Source organism: Emydura macquarii, unplaced genomic scaffold (assembly GCF_026122565.2).
Source record: "Emydura macquarii macquarii isolate MOO-44397 ecotype Brisbane River unplaced genomic scaffold, CSIRO-AGI_Emac_v2 contig_509, whole genome shotgun sequence".
Classification (NCBI taxonomy): domain Eukaryota; kingdom Metazoa; phylum Chordata; order Testudines; family Chelidae; genus Emydura; species Emydura macquarii.
In genome coordinates, this window is record NW_027130646.1 from 161,061 (window position 1) to 178,219 (window position 17,159).

Here is a 17,159-nt window from a genome sequence, read left to right on the forward strand (position 1 = left end):
CCATGCTGCAGAGTGAAAGCTGTCCATTACTGCTCAGCTGGGAAACAGAGATTCCCTCTCAAAAGGGACTGGGGTTCTCCTTGGCATGCAAGGTTTAGCTTCTTCCTGCTGTGCTAGCAGGCTGGCTGAAGCCACCGTTTAAACAAGGGGCTGATGAATCTCTGCACACATTTATTAAGGCAGGACTTCCAGTGCTCTGCTTTCCTCAAAACATCAGGGTATTTTTCTGGAATCCTCTGCACTTGCTTCCACCGTAGCTTCTTCTTTGACTTGAGCAAGGAGCCATACCTGCAGGATGTCCCCCATCACCTCTCCTTTCTCCTGCGTGGCACTCTCCCCCAGCTTCGTCAGCTGGTCCTCCAGCAAAGAGATCTTCCCCTGCAGAATCTCCATCTTCTCTTCCAAGCATTTCTGGGAAACGCAACACAAAACTGAGGAACGCAGAACAAAAGTTGGAGGAGAACCATCATAGGAACGTGGGGCTGGAAGGGACCTTGAGAAGGTCACATAGTCCACCCTCTGTCTAGAGGAAGGGCCAAGTAAACCTAGAACATCCGTGGCAGGTGTTTGTCTAACCAGTTCTTACAAACCTCTAGTGACGGGGATTCTATAACCTTCCTTGGAAGCCTATTCCAGAGCTTAACTACCCTGATCTGAGTTAGGAAGATTTTCCCAAGATCTAACCTAAAACTCTCCCTTGCTGCAGATCAAGCTCATTACTTCCTTTTCCCACCTTCAATGGATATGCAGAACAATTCATCACAGTCCTCTTTATCACAGCCCTTAATCTACCTGAAAACTTATCAGGCCCCCCTCAGTTTAGTTTTCTCAACACCAAGTTTTTGTTTTTTTTAAAAACCTTTTCCATTAGGTCAGGTTTTCTTAAGCCTCTGATGGTTTTTGGTGCTTCTCTGGTCTCTCTCTCTCTAGTTTGTCCACGTGCAACAGCTAAAGTCTCACCTAGCTGATAAAGTCCTCTGCATCCTTGTCTGCCACTCCAAGGCTCCTCTTCCCACTGCTGGGATTTCACGCTCCCTTCCCCACTCCCGGCTCTGCACTGCGGACATCTTTTCTCAGCGGGCTAGGAAGGACTCTTAGGAGTCAGCTAATGCTATGCACAACTGCATGTTGGCATTACAGCGGATCAGTGCAAGGTACTCCACCCTCAGGAACAGGCATGCTGCCTCCGCAGCGTTCCTTAGCCCAGAGGGCACAAGCGTGGCAAGCAGGTGCTGAGTGCGACTCCTCATCACCCACCGCAGTAGGACCCTGGTTGTAGAGGAAATGCCTGGTTCTGTCGGGCACCTCTGGGCTCTGGCCCACCCTCCCCAGCGGTCAGACCACACAACCTACCTTCTCGTGGAGGGCAGTGTGGAGTTCGTTCTCCATTTGGGTTTGCTTCTCCCCCGACTCCACCAGTGCTGCGTTGTGTTCCTCAGAGAGTTCATTCAAAGCTTCTTGCAGCTGCATCAAGTGGCTGGCGAACTCCCGCAGCTAGACCAAAACAAAAAGCCCACCCAACCCAAACACTGCCTGGTTATCAAGTGCACGCAGCGGGGGCTGCTCAACTCCGCCTTCCTTCCCACAAGGGCTCTGTGCTCAGCGGTTTAAATCACATCCAACAGCCCTGGTTTATTCTCTCAATCCCGCCGGCAGGGAGATCAGCCGTATCCCCACTTTACAGGGTCGTTTAAATCACATAGGAAGGGGGTGGCAAAGCTGGTAACTGAACCGTGCTCTCTTGAGTCCCGGTCCAGTGCTTTACCATCACCAGACACTCCTTCCTTCCCATCTCATCACAACAGTGGTCCCACGTACCTCCCCTGAAAGCAGCATGACTGAGGGGTCAGCTGAATGCATTTGGGGACATCTACACTACCAGACCTGATTTACCAATAGGAACATTTTAAATAAAAAGAAGCTGAATGGCAAAGCATCCAGTACCAGCAGACTGAAATGAAACAGGGCAAATTTACTCTTCAACAGACGGGGCAAGGGGCACGGTCAAGCCAACATGTAGGCCTTGTATTGCACTAGCCATTATAAACGCAGCCTCAGTACAGGTGCAAAGTATGATGTTACCCCACACTGACTGCAGTGGTTTGTACCATTACTGTGGGGAAGAAGGGATGCCCTATACCTTGAATGAGAGATCCCCATTCTCCTCGGAGAGCTGGTTGATTTTTCGGTCCATCTGGCCTTTTTCAGCCTTCAGGTCCTGACACTGCTTTAGGGCCTCGTGCAAACGCAGGATCAGGCTGTGGGAGAGAAGATGGGATTGTGTGTCCCGCCTAGCAGGAAGACTGAATCAGGAGAGCAGGGAAGCCCCTCTCAAAGACAGCTGCGGAGGATGCTGATGGGGAAACGGGGCTAGAGAGAAGCAGAAGTCAATTTCCAGACCTCCAAGGGAATGCATCAAGTCTACTGCGAGGGGGACACAGACAGACCGATGCAGGATTCCAGCTGGGACCACCCTCCCAAGATGGAGCAGGACAGTTGTCTGTGTCTCTTGCTCAGCCTAAAATATACCATCACAGGGTGAGCAGCTTCTGCCAGGACTTCAGAGCTAAGGCAGCATGCCATGGAGCTGGGGAACCTGCTCACTAGCCTTGCCTGCCTCTCTCTGGTCTCACCGGATGGACGGTGCACGTCCTACAAAAGGAGAGGGGGCTGTATGGGGAGCGGACCTTGGCTCCCTAGGCCCCGAGCTGGGTTGAGTCAATACCAATTTACACCAGCTGATCCCGCACCTTCTGAGGATCAGTTTTCTGGCAGGACAGGAAGACAACAGGAGTCTGGAAAGTTGCACAGGCCCTCCCCACCAAGTCAGCGCGAGTCTGATTACAGCACATGTATGCCCGGGCACTCATAAGCAGTCCCAGGAACAGTGGCAGGGAACCACCTCCTCCCTGGTATCTGCCATAGCAGAGGATGTGGAATAGGGTGTCAGGCGAAGTTTTCTAATCACTCTTGGCCCAGGCATTGCAGAAACGATGGCCAATACCCATCAGAGTGACCCACAATGCCCTGGGCACCACACCAACCAAGCAGGAGTCCGAGTAGAAAGAAGCTAGCTTGGAGGGATTACCTTTCATTCTTTTCCCGCAGCTCTTCCAGCTGCTTTGGCTCCAGCTGGTCTGCAGCTTGTCTCTCATTGAGAAGACTCAGGCGGTCGATCCGTTGCTGCATCATCGTGATTTGAGTTTCTGGGGAGGAGGAAGAGAAGCAGCGGTTACCAGTTGGTTGCTGTTTGGCAGCCTAAATGACAAGCTAGGAGATCTTGGTTCACTTCCTAATGGACGAGCGTCCACACCACAAAAGCCGACCCCACCCTGCACTGATCAGTACCAGGAGACTCAGGACAGAGGTGCCCAAAGCATGGCCTGCAGCTGCTACTTGATTCCCCTACCCAGGAGTCAGATTACTCGCATGGCTTTTGCTGGAGCATCTTTTTGTTCCTGGTATCGTAGCCGGGTAAATCACCATCATGCAAAGACCACGTAGCCAACAGGGAAAGCTGCCAAGATATCGAGCTCATTTCAGATATAGATGGTGCAGCGTCGCCTACTTGTTCCGGTCAGAACTTGGAGAGGGGAGAACTCACATGCGACCACTGGATGCCTTGGGGTAAACTGGCAGAGGGCACGGGGTTTTCACAGAGATCCCCTGGGTCAGATACATGCATAATAGTTCACCGAAGGGCAGCACGTGAGGTATGTTTTATTAACTATACGGATATCTGGTTAATTAAGTCTACGCTCTAGAATGCAGGTTATAATTGTATTTCATAGGTAACCATTTGTTTCCAATACTTTTACTTGAATCTCTGTGCTTTGTTACAACCAATGTATACTCGATTTCACTCTAAACTATCTAAGTGAGGTGTGTTGAGTGGGGATCTGAGGTGCACTGTTTCTCTGGAAGCAGCAAACTTGTAAATACTGCAAGCATCGAGTGGAACAGGGGCTGGATGCTCCAGGGAAAGGCTTGAAGGCCGGAGTGTGCCTCTTGCTAGATGACATTGTGCCCTGCATGGCCAAGATAGTGCTTGTGTTGCCCATGGCCAGTGGAGTTGAAAAGGAAGAAATTGTGGCAGGAAGAGGGAGCTCCAATATATGCCGGCAGCCTGACGTTTCTTTTCAGCCATGCAGATCACCCCGATTCCCCAGATCACACTGCTAGCTACTAACCCTTCTCTGTGATGAACTTGCGGTTCTCTGCCAGCTCCAGCTCCAACTCGTCCCGGTTTTCCCTCTCATCTGCCAGCTGCTTCTTCAGCCGTCTCAGCTGGAACTGCGGGGTCTGCATGATGTCGCCCATGGGCGAGGCGGGCGAGCCAGGAAGGAAGCTATAAAGAAAGCACCAGCCACGCCACACATGACACCCAGGGCCAGGAAAGGCAGAGCACACTACGGTCACCTACCACGTACCACTTAGCAGAGTCTGACCTGCTCTGGTAACAATGTCTATCACATCTCAGGGGCTGGCCCCCAGTGACCTCTTCAGTATACCAGTCTGACGAGGACCACCCTTACCTCAATCCCATTCACTGAATGAGCAGGGTCCTAGGGGGGGGTATGCAGAAATACCTTCCATCCCAGGGCCGGGTTCCTTCAATCTCCCTTTTAAACTGCGGTCAGTCACCAGGGTATGAGAGAGATTGTAGTTCAGTTCTCACTGAGTCGTCTCTGATCTTTGCTGACTGAGTGAGAGTTGCTCTCCCAACCTTTCACAAGAGGCCGCAGACTGGCCTCCAGCATGTGGGCAGGCTGAGCAGAATATGAGAACTTGCTGCTTCGGAGGGATGTTCTTTGTCACAGGCTATCTGAGACAGGATACTGGGCTAAATAGACCAGTGGTCTGAGCTATCTGGCAATTACTGTTTTCCTACACTGAATAGGGGATGTCTGCAGTAGGAAAAGCCCAACTCTTAGGAAGAAGTTTGATCTCCTGAGCTGACACCCTGTCCTAGGGCCCAAGGAGGCTGTTAAAACTGGTCTACCGCTCTGAAAGCCAGTCTCCCCAGGAAGGCAGAGAGCGTACTTGTTCATGCTGGATGAGGAGGCGATCTTCTGCAGCTCCAGGAAGCGCACCTCTCGCTTGAGCTGGCGGGAGAACACAGGGGAGTGCTCCTCGGAGCTGGTGCTCGAGATGCTGGAGGATGAAAGCGGCACTGGGGAAAGCAAACACGAGACCCTGAGCGAACCTGCTTTAATGCCAGAAGGGATGGCTTCAAAGCATAAAACCCCAGGTTTGAAATGCCTACGTTCCTAGGAACCACCGGTTCAGATTGTGATGAGTCAGCCCAGGCCTTCTTGCTTCCAAACAGGTTACTGGGAAGGGGAGGGGTTCAGATAAGGCCTTAAACCCCTTCTCCCCACAGTCTTGTCAGCACTACATGGGAATTCAAGAGTAAGGGGTTTGCCCTGCCTGCTTTGGTGTCTGGGGCAAAACACCCCCTTTCACCACTGCTGTGCTGTGTGCATCCCACCTAGCTACCTCCCCAGAGGCGGCTGCCTTTTAGAGATGCTGTATGTTGTGCTGTTTGTGACACAGATGGAATCCACCAGAACATGAGGTACAAGTGCAGAATAGCTTCTTCTTTTCACAGCAGGCCAGAGATCAGCTGCTTAGCTGTGTCAGTGATTTCTATACTGCCCGTTATCATGGCAGCCAGGAGCTCTGGTTTTGGAAATACAGTCAGTGGCACGTCACTGAAGATTTGGTAGTTGTGGCCTGAGCTGTTGCAGCAGAAGGGGAGAGACTCTCTCCCTGAGAAGAAAGGCCCCCTAAGCGCATCATGGGTCAGTGCAAAATCCTGGGGAAAGGAGAGGTAAGTAGAACAGAGCATGGAGTCGTCATTGTGCGTGGCAGACACTGCCATCTCAGGGCTCCGTCTGGCCTCAAGGGCTGGCACAGCACCGTTTGGGGAAGTCTGCATTGCCGCTAGTTTACTCCTGAACTGCAGCAGCTAGGCAGTTTCAGCACTTGCTGCTAGAAAACGTTACCCTAACTGTCTAGAAGGCAACAGCATTAACATATGGGGTTACAATAGTGGAGCAAGGTGCCAAAGGCTTCGGGCACTCCGGAACGGTTCGCACTGCTATTGTCAGCAAAGCCAATCACTTTCTATTAACCTTCCGTCTTCGAGACATGCCAGCATGGTGTTGACCATGACGACTGCCCCCTACACGGGGCTGTGTGTACGAAGGGTTAAAGGCAGCGAGTCATTCAGGCTGGCTCCGATGAAGTCACATAACCCGAAATAGCATGTACAGCCCTCACCTTTCTTCTGCAGGAAGATCTCCAGGTTCTCATGCAGGCTCTCTTCGTTGTCAAGCACAAACTTGAGGATTGTCGCCAGCTCCGCCTGAAACAAAGACACACATCACAGTGTTAGCAGCCGTGCTAGGGTTGCAGCCCGTCCTCAAAGAGACGGCCGTAGCTTAGCGACTGTGCAAGCGTTGGGAAGGCAGTACAGTGGGATGCCAGCTCCCTATACCCCAATCTGTCGTGCTGGGAAGGGGAAGCAGTGGGGAAGCGGACACTGTGACCCAGAAGTTAGAGCCTGGGCAAGTCAGAGGGGTCTTTTCCCACTGCATTCAAGCACAGAGTCCACATGCACGTCTTCCTGCCATCAGCAGGGGCACATGGATCCACTGGCAGGGGAGAAGGGGAAAGATTCCTCCTTGAGTCCATCCATCTCAACACCTTTGTGAGGCAGGTCATTAATAACCCCATTTTCCAGGTGACGGAACCGAGATGAAGTGACTCACCCAAGGTCACTCTGCCACTCAATGGCAGAGATGGGAACAGAGCCACAAGCTTTAGCCACAAGGCAAGCCTAGATGGGAGGACGCGTCCCCCCTTCACACCCATTGCTTGGGGAGTGGCTGTAGGGAGAATCCAACCAGGAACTGCACTGTAGCAGAGCAAGGGGAAGGTCATGCCGAAGCCTACACTGGGAGTCTGAATGCATCTGGAGAGGGTTACCTGGATTTTATATTCAAATTCATTCCAGTCCCTGGGGTTTCTGGTGCTCATGGAGGCGTGGTACAGGAGCAGCATGGTCACCTGGAAACAGACACTACAGCCTCACAAAGGGGAAACAAGCACCACAAGTCACAAGTCCAAATGCAGATTCACTCCACTAGCTGCGCACTCCCAGCAGCACTGTCTGCCTCCCTCTGCGAGGCTGTGGAGAGAGATGTGCCTGGAGACATACCAGAGACACTCACCCCTTTGCTCAGGGGCATCTGGCAGGACCCCTGCCCAGAGTTCTCAATCCTTTTACGATTTATGCCCCCAAGAACTATTGAACAAATTGGGGATTCAGATACCCTGCACAGAGCGGATCTGGGGTGGGGTGGAGTGCTAAGCTGTTCCTCTCCAACCAGGAGCTTCCACCTTGCACGCTATACCGCTTATAGCGTTCGCATTCTTCAGCAGGCCACTTGGTCCCCTTGAGGTTTAAATTTAGATAGGACGGTTGTTACACCAAAGCCCCCATAAGACTTGCCATCCCCAGACAGGCCCTGTCTCTACTGAGCGCTGGTCCAGGCTCACAGACACCCAACAGCCACGGGTACCTTGGCTAGCTCCAGCTCCTCTCCCTCCAAGAGTTTCTGCACGGACACGGGGCTTTCTGTGGTTGACTTGTGCTTGCAGCGCTCTGCAATGAGAATCAAGAGAGTTCTACTTACACAGGAGCTTCTCCGGCACATATTCTCGCACTGACCCCTGGGAGATGGACTAGGCTAGACCTCGGGTCTCCTCTCTAATCTTCCGTTTCTAATGTCATTGCGGGCCAGCTTCCCACCCCAACCCCTACTCTGCCTTCGCACCACAGGCAGCACAAAACATGGCAGCAGACTCGCTGACACAGCCAGGCCTCATGTCTATAATCAGGGTGACCTGGCCATCCCCCACCAAAAATCCCTCTGGGTGCCCTTCTAGTGTCAACTCTGACCAGCCTGTGCTTCCCGTAGCCCGACCCTCCAGTTACACGCCCCCACACCACCCTTGGGATCTCTCTGCTCCCTTCAGTTTTCTACTGCCAGCTCCCCCCAAACCATCCACTCAGAGCTCAGTCCCCTTTAGTCTCATACACCCACTTCCCGGGGGGAGATTCAGCTCAGTCGCTAGCTGACAGGTTTTCTAGCTGGGTTTGGTAGAGGCACAATGTGGTCGACTGACATGACCCAAAGGTCTGGCCGTTCAGTGGGTCGGTTCGCATTAGCACACCTGACATTAGCACCTAGTGTTCTGCACGGGTGCCCATTGACGCCCACGATCTCCTGTGCCACCGGCAACGTGCCCAGCAGCATGCCGCTAGTGTGCGTTTGCAGGTGCCCCTACGAAGCACTGCTGCTTGATGCCATGAATTCAGGGATCACAACTTACAACCAAGGGGCCTAGGCTACATCGATGACCCTGAGCCTGACCTATTACGCCGAGAAGAACCTGGAATTAGGCCACAACCCCAGGGGCCGAACGTGCAAGGGAGGTGGTGAGCTCAGACACAGTTGTCTCTCTAGTGCTGGGCTGAGGAGATTCTTACTCTGTAGAAAGCTGCAGATGAACGCGATCCTCTCCGGCAAGGGCTGCTGCAGAACGGACTGTCCCTCTTCGGAGCCATGGCTGAAAGAGTTCACATGGGTTACTGTAATACTCAGGGCTGAAGCGAGGCAGGGTGCTGCTTATACAGGGTTTGTTGCTTAATTAGACAGGCTGCTTCTTATGCAATAGACCTTAAGCCTTGCCTATTTCCTGTGCCAACTTGAGTAACAAGTATAGTCAAGATCAGATAGCGCCTGCAAGGACTGGGGGGAGTGCACCCAGATCATGCAGGTCACAGACCCTGACAAGGATGTCTGGTGCCTCTTAACTCCTACAACCTCCACGAAACACACACACTTCTCGACTGCCACCCCAGATTCCAGCTAGGTCCAACGGATGAACACAGATCCGCCTATCCCTGTTTGTACGGGAGCTTGCCATTAACATGGCTTTGTTTATTTCCTGGTTTGTGAACCAGCCAAGAGAGCACAGCTCTTGGAGTTAATGTTACTGCTGCTAACTAGCCAGCAGAGGGAGCTCTCAATTATCTATTTCTCCACTAAATTAATGAGTTTCTGGATTTAAAGAGCACACCCCATCCCTTCAGGTATTTCTAACCACTGAGAAGCAGCTTGCAGACTAGAACCATTTTTACACAGCTCCAGAATAAAATCTAGTTTGGGAAATGCCTCTTGCTACCTGGAAAGATTTTGAAGTGTCCTCATTTATGGTACACAGCTCTGCTATAGCTGCTGGCTTGGAGAGCTTTTCATACAGATCTGACCATTCTGGTGCTTTAAAATAAATTTATTTTAAGAGCCCACACGTGAACAGATTATGGACCAAATTCTGACACGGAGCTGCCTCTGCATACACCAGTAAGAGTCAATGGAGATGCACTCTTACACCAAGTCTGAGTGCAGCCCTATATAGTTGCATTTAAAGTTACACCTAATTTTTAAGTAGGGGAATTACCTCCCAAGACCCAGTTCAAAAAATCACATTTTCCCCACAAGAGCTGATGGCATTAGCTCATGCTTAAAGAGAACACACGCTAGCAACTCTTGCTAGTTTCAGGCGTGTCTGACGTACTCTGCTCTTCCATGGGAAGCCTTAGGTCCCTGAACTCAGGGGCTGGGCTGGGAAGTGAAAAAGAATGTTTGATGCTGGTTTTGCATTTGGAATTTTGTCATCTGCCTGTGGAGGGTCAGCACTCGAGGACTGTCAAACCAGCCTCCGCCCACTTCAGAGAGTTGGACCTGCACGTCAGCAGGTCTCACTGCGCCTTCCCTACAGCGCCTCCATTTAGGATCCTACTGCCCATGCTCCTTGTGCTGCTAATTTGTTAATCGGAGTTAGAAAGCAGATGGAGGAGATTAAACAGAGATGACTCGATATATCCCCTGCAGCAGCTCCTTCCTCCACACAATCAGATCCCGGCTCTAGCGCGGGCCCTGTTACACAGGATAAGAAATCATCGTAGATGACAGGCTTCCACAATGCACACTGCATGTCAGGAGTCTGTGATTAAACGTGAATGAGTCTCACTCTACACTCTCTCCTACCAAGGACTCCGTTCTATTCAATAATTACATAGGACTGAATCCTTGTGCATGCTCAGGTCTAGTATTTCAACTTCCATTATGTTTGAGGCTTTTTATCAGTCCAACTCACAGCCAATAAAAATTGCTCCCAAAAGAGCTGCTCCTACAAACCCATTCCCCAAAGCAACACCTCCTCCTCCCCCCATACCCCACAGGTCTCAGCACCGCTCACTTATGGAAATGAACACTCAGCCCTCTGCGAGGAGGGGGGGATGGGAGGGGAGGGGCTTTATCAGTCCCGTATAGATACACAGTTGCATGCCTAGCATTCCCAGAGGGCAGCATGGAATGCACCGGGAAGAGACGAAGCCTGGCAGTGTGCTAGAGAAATGCCTCATCACTCCCAGGGCTTCCCCAATTATTCCAGTGCTACAGGGATTGCTCCTGGACTCGGAGTGGTGCAGCTCAAAACAAAAAGTGTCTATGGGAACACGGCACCCATTCACTGCACCCATCTGTCCTCTGCCATTTCTAGCATCAGCCACGTCAACTTCTGCAAGCAGAATGAGTTTAGCAGCTTTGACGCCCCCCCCCCATTAGCCCTTCAGAGCCAATAGCTACAGGACAGTGAGCTGGACTCTACTGTGGATGGTGTATCATTAGAGGAATTACCCGGGTTCCAATTGCAGGACCAAATTCTGTCCTTGGTTACACCACTGCAGCCCTGCTGAAGGCAACTGAGCAGCAGAGGTGTCACTGAAAGCAAGATTTGACCTGCAGAACCTTAACTACTGACCATAATGTCTGAGACGGTAAGACCAGGGTTGCCAGTTAGAAAAGCCACCTTTTTACTCTGTTGGTTGCAGTGTTGTAGCCGTGTCAGTCCCAGGATACTAGAGAAACAAGGTAGGGGAGGTAATAGCTTTTATTGGACCAATTGCTGGTGGGGAGAGAGAAGTTTTTGAGCTACACTGAGCTCTTCTTCAGGTGTGGGAAAGGCACTCAGGGTCACAGCTAAATACAAGGTGGAGTAGACTGTTAAGTGTAAGGAGTTAACATGTTGCAAGAGAGCATTCCAGGTGAAGTGGGCAGCTAACACCTCTGCAGTCCTAGAACAAAGGAGGGTTAGTGGGTCACAGATTGTTGTAATGAGCGATAAATCCAGCACAAATCCATGACTTTTAGTGTCTAGCAAAGTTAGGAATTTAAGCTCCCAGGCTCGTCTTCTGAAGGTGTCGTGCAGGTTTCCTTTGAGGACGAGGGCTAAGAGGTCAAGTATGCAATGAACATTTTGTGACACGTACACCGAGAGGGTTTGTGCTGAAGTCTGAGGCACAGTTAGCACTGAGCCCCACGCTGTCATTTGTAGCCAGCTGGTTCTCAGCACAAAGCTGCATCTTCACAGGGTTCATTAGCACTGTGACAGACTATATTTGAGAAAGGACTGGATTTGGAATAACCTAAGGGACCAAGGTGTGGGGAGGAGATGGGGGAAATCGGACTTTCCCCACTGTGGGGGAGATACTTTAAACCCCGAATGCTGGAGCTGTTGGAACTGCAACCAGGAAAAACTACAGTGAAAGTTCTGGTGCCCGTTTGCTTTTCAAGGGACTTGATAGTGCGCTGCACAAAGCGGCCAGGATTACAACCTCGTCTCTCCCATCAGAGCTTATGGGGAGCTTTCTAGGACGCCCCAGATAATCATAGAATCATAGAATATTAGAGTTGGAAGGGACCTCAGGAGGTGTCTAGTCCAACCCCCTGCTCAAAGCAGGACTAACCTCAGCTATATCATCCCAGCCAGGGCTTTGTCAAGCCTCAGCTTAAAAACCTCTAAAGATGGAGATTCCACCACCTCCCTAGGTAACCCATTCCAGTGCTTCACCACCCTCCTAATGAAAAACTTTTTCCTAATGTCCAACCTAAACCTCCCCCACTGCAACTTGAGACCATTGCTCCTTGTTCTGTCATCTGCCACCACTGAGAACAGCCTAGCTCCATCCTCCCTGGAACCCCCTTTCAGGTAGCTGAAGGCTGCTATCAAATCCCCCCTCATTCTTCTCTTCTGCAGACTAAACAAGCCCAGTTCCCTCAGCCTCTCCTCGTAAGTCATGTGCTCCAGCCCCCTCATCATTTTTGTTGCCCTCCGCTGGACTCTCTCCAATTGTCCACCTCCTTCCTGTAGTGAGGGTCCCAAAACTGGACACAATACTCCAAATGCGGCCTTATCAATGCCGAATAGAGGGGAATAATCACTTCCTGCGACCTGCTGGCAATGCTCCTACTAATGCAGCCCAATATGCTATTAGCCTTCTTGACAACCAGGGCACACTGCTGACTCATATCCAGCTTCTTATCCACTGAAACCCCAGGTCCTTTTCTGCAGAACTGCTGCCTAGCTCGTTGGTCCCCAGTCTGTAGCTGTGCATGGGATTCTTCCTTCCTAAGTGGAGGACTCATTAGATTAGGACCTCATTAGATTTCTTTTGGCCCAATCCTCCAATTTGTTTAGGTCCTTCTGTATCCTATCCCTACCTTCCAGGGTATCTACCACTCCCCCCAGCTTAATGTCATCCGCAAACTTGCTGAGGGTGCAATCTACCCCATCCTCCAGATCATTAGTGAAGATGTTGAACAAAACCGGCCCCAGGACCGACCCCTGGGGCACTCCGCTTGTGACCGGCTGCCAGCTAGACATGGAGCCATTGATCACTACTCGTTGAGCCCTATGCTCTAGCCAGCTCTCTATCCATTTTATAGTCCATTCATCCAACCCATACTTCTTTAACTTGCTGATAAGAATACTGTGATAATAGTAATAACTGTAATAATAGGAAGGTCCTGGAACCACTGCCCTTTACCATGGCAGATAGGCTTAGTGCTCAGATACTATGGTGATGGGTGGCAGCCTAAAACCCTCCAATTCTTGGTTAGAGACCAGCAAGGCAGTTCAAAGGGAAACTCTGCAGTTGCTTCTACTCACACTGTGTTGATGATCTTGATGAAGACACTGCAGTCCTGGAGCTGCGACAGAGCATTCAGGGGACTGTCGACCTTCAGACTATTCACCTGGAGACAGGACAGTCAAAACCTAGGAACCCACTGTCAAGCCAGTATTTCCCAGCTCTGCCAGTGACCGACTGGGTGACCTTGGCCTTGAAAGTTAAATCCTGGGGCAGGAGCTGGCCCAATTCAAGCCCTGAATCTACACCACCACCACTAAGGACCGTATGCCCAATATGACTCCTCCACTCTATGACCAGACAATTACACAGCAAAGACAAGACATTAACACGGACCTCATTCATAATACATTTCCCCAGAGATTCTCAGAGGCAGTGTAAAAAGTTTTCCAAGGATGTTCTACCTCATTTTACAACTAGACTGACCTGACAGATTAGCGTCAGCTGCACAGTAAGAAACTCCAGTGCAAGTCCCGTCCGGCTTCCAGCGGAGCTTTAGCCACTAGACTAGACTCACGGCCCCTGCACTGGTTTCAGGGAGGGCATCCAAGGCGGGACTGACCAGGGGCAGTGTTTCCAGTTACTCATCAACAGGAATTGTGAGCAAACTTCTGTTTCCCTCCCCCAGCCTCCACCATATCTCCTGCCAGTTCACATCTGTAGAATTCAGTCTTACAGAGAGCAGCCGAGAAGGTTACAACACAAGGCAGGAAGGCTCAAGACCCACCCGTGCCCATGCACCTGCATTCACTCGAATGATCCCCGCTCAGTCCTGCAGAAGAGGTTTCCCACCCCACTGCTCCCTACCAACGTCCCCAGGGAGAAGTGAATGCTCAAAGAAGCAGGAGCAATTAAGAAGCCTTTGCACCAAGGGGAGAAGACACCATCCACTCATCCCACAAGGCAGGCAGAAAGACAAAATAAGGCGTGGACATTTTACCCAGGCCAGGAGAGCACTGGCCCTCGTAGCGTGAAGAGACATCTCTGCAACGCTGCCAGGTCACCTTCCAAACCTAAAAGGGCCAAGAAGAAAAGTAGTTAAAGCCTGAATGTAGCAAGTAGATTCATGTACAGCCAGCACTGGACACTGGGCACTGATTCAGGTAAGGGAGGAACTAATAAAAGGCGATTCTGCTTGTACGGCATCTTTCTTCTGAGGAGCTCAGCACATTTCACAGAAGCAGTAAGACAGCATCCCAATTTACTGGCAGGAAAGCAGAGGCAGGGAGTGGTTAAGTGACTCTGCTGTGGTAGAGCCAAATATATCCCAGGTTTCCTGGCTTCCAGACCCTTCTGTTGGGGATTGCCAGATGTTTATTTAGCACTTTTCATCCTGGAAGATCTCATGATTCCTTATGAACTAGTCCAGGGGAATCATTTTATGCAGCCTACAAGTGCAGCCACCTCTGGGGTAGAACAGATGCATTTCTGCCGCACACAGCAACACCACAACTGATTAGGATGAGTAGCAAAGAGTGCCACCTCCAACTGAATACACAGTGAAGTAATAATCTGAGGATTTAAGTTCCCACGTTGAAACACAGCTCAGATACCAACTAAAAAATTGCCTTGGATCTATGTTGTCTGAGCAAGGTCAGGGCCTGAAGACTCAGCTGCAAGTTTTACCGTGTGTTTATGATGTCATTTCGCCAAGCAGGTCTCCCTGTGGTGTGACAAGGCAGCTATTATTAATCAGGCGTATTACAGCAGTGCCTAGATACCAAGCAACATCAAAGTCCCATTACGCTGGGTGCTGGATAAAGACAGTAGCAGGCAGTCCCTGCCCCAAAGGGCTTCAGTCTAAACAGACACCACGTAGGGGAAATGGAATCTGTAGAATAGCTGGTTCTGAAGAAAGCCACTGGCAGGCTGTCTGCTGAATCCCATCTTTGCTCCCAGAAGGAGAGCACATTAATCTTTGCTGGACGCTGGACGTTATGCAGAGACCAGGGATTCTAGGTTAAAGGCGTCTCCCCACTGTTGATGTGGGGAGCAGTGGCGAATGCCACAGGGATGGGGAGATCAGAGATATTTACTCGGAGCTCTATCAGCCGTATCCAGCCCTGCTGTAAGGACATACTGCAGCTGCACTGGGGCTGGATTTAACCCTCCACATCCTGTAGCTCTTCGAGGGCTTGGGGTGGCGCCAGGGTTTCAAACAAGGAACTAACCAACTCGGAGCTGTGGGATCTTCTGCTAAGATACAAGCATGAGCGTAGGGGCAGGAGTTGAATTATAACAGTCCAAAGGACCACAGGCAGGACTGCCCTGGGTCCTCCCAGGCACTTCCCATTGTACGGCCCAAGACTACTGGAGACGTGTCACTACAACATTTTGGACAAGGACACGCTGGAGTATTTTAGTACCCAAAAGCATTTGCTGTCCCCCCTCAGAACACTGCCCTGCCGCTGTAACTCAGCGTGTCATAGGCCCATTAAGGCGGAGACCAAGTATTTTTTGGACTGGCCCTGTTCTCCAGCATCCCCCCCATCACTCCAGTGCCTTCCATTTCAACTCCGAAGTTTGGTCTGACCCCCATTTCCCTGCCACTCTGAGGAGCAGGTCCACGGAGAGACGTGATTAGAGGACTGAACACAGCGCTGGGGTCACCGACTCCCAATTTCTAACCCAACTTGGACACCAGCTCTTTGTCAGGGTCTTCAAAACACTCTACCTTTGTTTCCGCAGCGGGGCGGTGGGGATAGAGCGGGATTGCCTGGAGCAGCTGAGGTTTGTGAAGTGCTATAGAAAGTCATTCTGCCAGTGCATGCTGCCTGGTGCAGCACACCCTCATCCAGACCCCAAAGACTGCTACGTAAGATGCACTCTAGATCACCTTTCTGCCAAGAAGCCTTGAGAGCCAAGCGTTAAGTCTCAGTCTGGCTCCTCCCCACCCACCCTGAAAGTTTAAATCCGAGGTTTCACCAACAGGAGAAGGGAGGGGAGTCAGTTTCCCCACCAGATCTGTCCCTCAAGTCAGCGCCATAAGGGCCTAAAAACAACCTGTTCCATAGCAGACTGCCAGGTTTCCTTGGCCGCTAGGAGCAGCTGCTGTCTCCCTACCTTCTCCTCGAAAGCAGCGTTCTCAACAAGGGGTACCGTACCCCTGGGGGTACGCAGGTCTTCCAGAGGGTACGTCAACTCATCTACATCAGTGTTTCTTAACCTGGGGGTCACAACCACCAGCAGGGTTGGAAGATGGAGGGTCTCAAGTGCAGGGCTGGCATTAGGGGGTGGCAAGTAGGGCAATTGCTCTGGTCCCCATGCCACAGGGGGATCCGTGAAGTTAAGTGGGGGGGAAAGCTTCTAACAGCACCCTGCATAGATGCTAGACACTGGTCAGCAGCAATTACTTCTGGCTCTTCCTATCCCCCACCACCCCAATAAACTGCTGGTTCTCCCCCACACACACACCCCCAGCTCTGCTAGATTACAGCAGGAGAAGGATTTCTCTTCACTACAGCCGGCTGTCAGCACAAGAGCGGCCAACCTGTCAGCGGCAGCAGCTGATTCTGCTTCGGTGATGACTCTCATGTCACTGCTACAAACCAACTGCTCTATCTGGAAGAGAGCAGGATCCCAGGAAAACCCAGACGAGAGCTAAAAATTCACATTGGCTGCTAAGCTGAAGCAGAGCCAAGTGTGGCTCAACTCTGGCCTCTTAACGTTAGCCAAGTTTCAGCAGAGGCGGGAGCAACTCGAAGCATCGCAGCAGCCCGGTAGGTAGGCAAAGGGCACGCTGGGATTCCTTCACCCTTTGCTGAAAGGCAGCCATCGACAGGGCAAATAAACAGCAGTTGTTTAATAGCGCAGGGCAATACTGCACGCAATTCAGAGGTCAGAAAATGAAGCAGAACGCGGGATCCAACTGGAACTGCAGAAGGAATTTAGGTCCGCAGAACGTAATTAACCAACTCTTGCAGAAAGTCATGGGACTTGTCCTGACCACAAGCTGCCAGGATCTCGCTTTCAAATCTCATCTGAAAAGAGACATTCCCTCCTCCCCAAAGCTGAGGCAGGGCTGGATGCGGCACAGCTGTAGCACACGCTTCAACATGCTAGGCTAAATCCCTCCCTGGTGAAACTCCATTGA

The 17,159-nt window shown here is 51.3% G+C and overlaps 1 protein-coding gene across 9 annotated transcripts in view; it reads right to left on the minus strand.

The window, feature by feature from the left end:
• NUMA1 (nuclear mitotic apparatus protein 1) overlaps window positions 1-17,159 on the minus strand; it is a 63,000-nt gene that overhangs the window by 20,796 nt on the left and 25,045 nt on the right. For all 9 annotated transcript variants that reach the window (XM_067539074.1, XM_067539070.1, XM_067539073.1 and 6 more), the window contains exons 2-13: window positions 14,007-14,079; window positions 13,087-13,172; window positions 8,561-8,640; window positions 7,590-7,672; window positions 6,994-7,074; window positions 6,286-6,370; window positions 5,044-5,173; window positions 4,191-4,348; window positions 3,089-3,206; window positions 2,141-2,258; window positions 1,354-1,494; window positions 289-411 (exon numbers count right to left, since the gene is read on the minus strand). In XM_067539074.1, coding sequence (XP_067395175.1) covers window positions 289-411; window positions 1,354-1,494; window positions 2,141-2,258; window positions 3,089-3,206; window positions 4,191-4,348; window positions 5,044-5,173; window positions 6,286-6,370; window positions 6,994-7,074; window positions 7,590-7,672; window positions 8,561-8,640; window positions 13,087-13,172; window positions 14,007-14,048 — 1,245 coding nt within the window. In that variant the 5' untranslated portion in view covers window positions 14,049-14,079. The remainder of the gene's footprint in view (window positions 1-288; window positions 412-1,353; window positions 1,495-2,140; window positions 2,259-3,088; window positions 3,207-4,190; window positions 4,349-5,043; window positions 5,174-6,285; window positions 6,371-6,993; window positions 7,075-7,589; window positions 7,673-8,560; window positions 8,641-13,086; window positions 13,173-14,006; window positions 14,080-17,159) is intronic.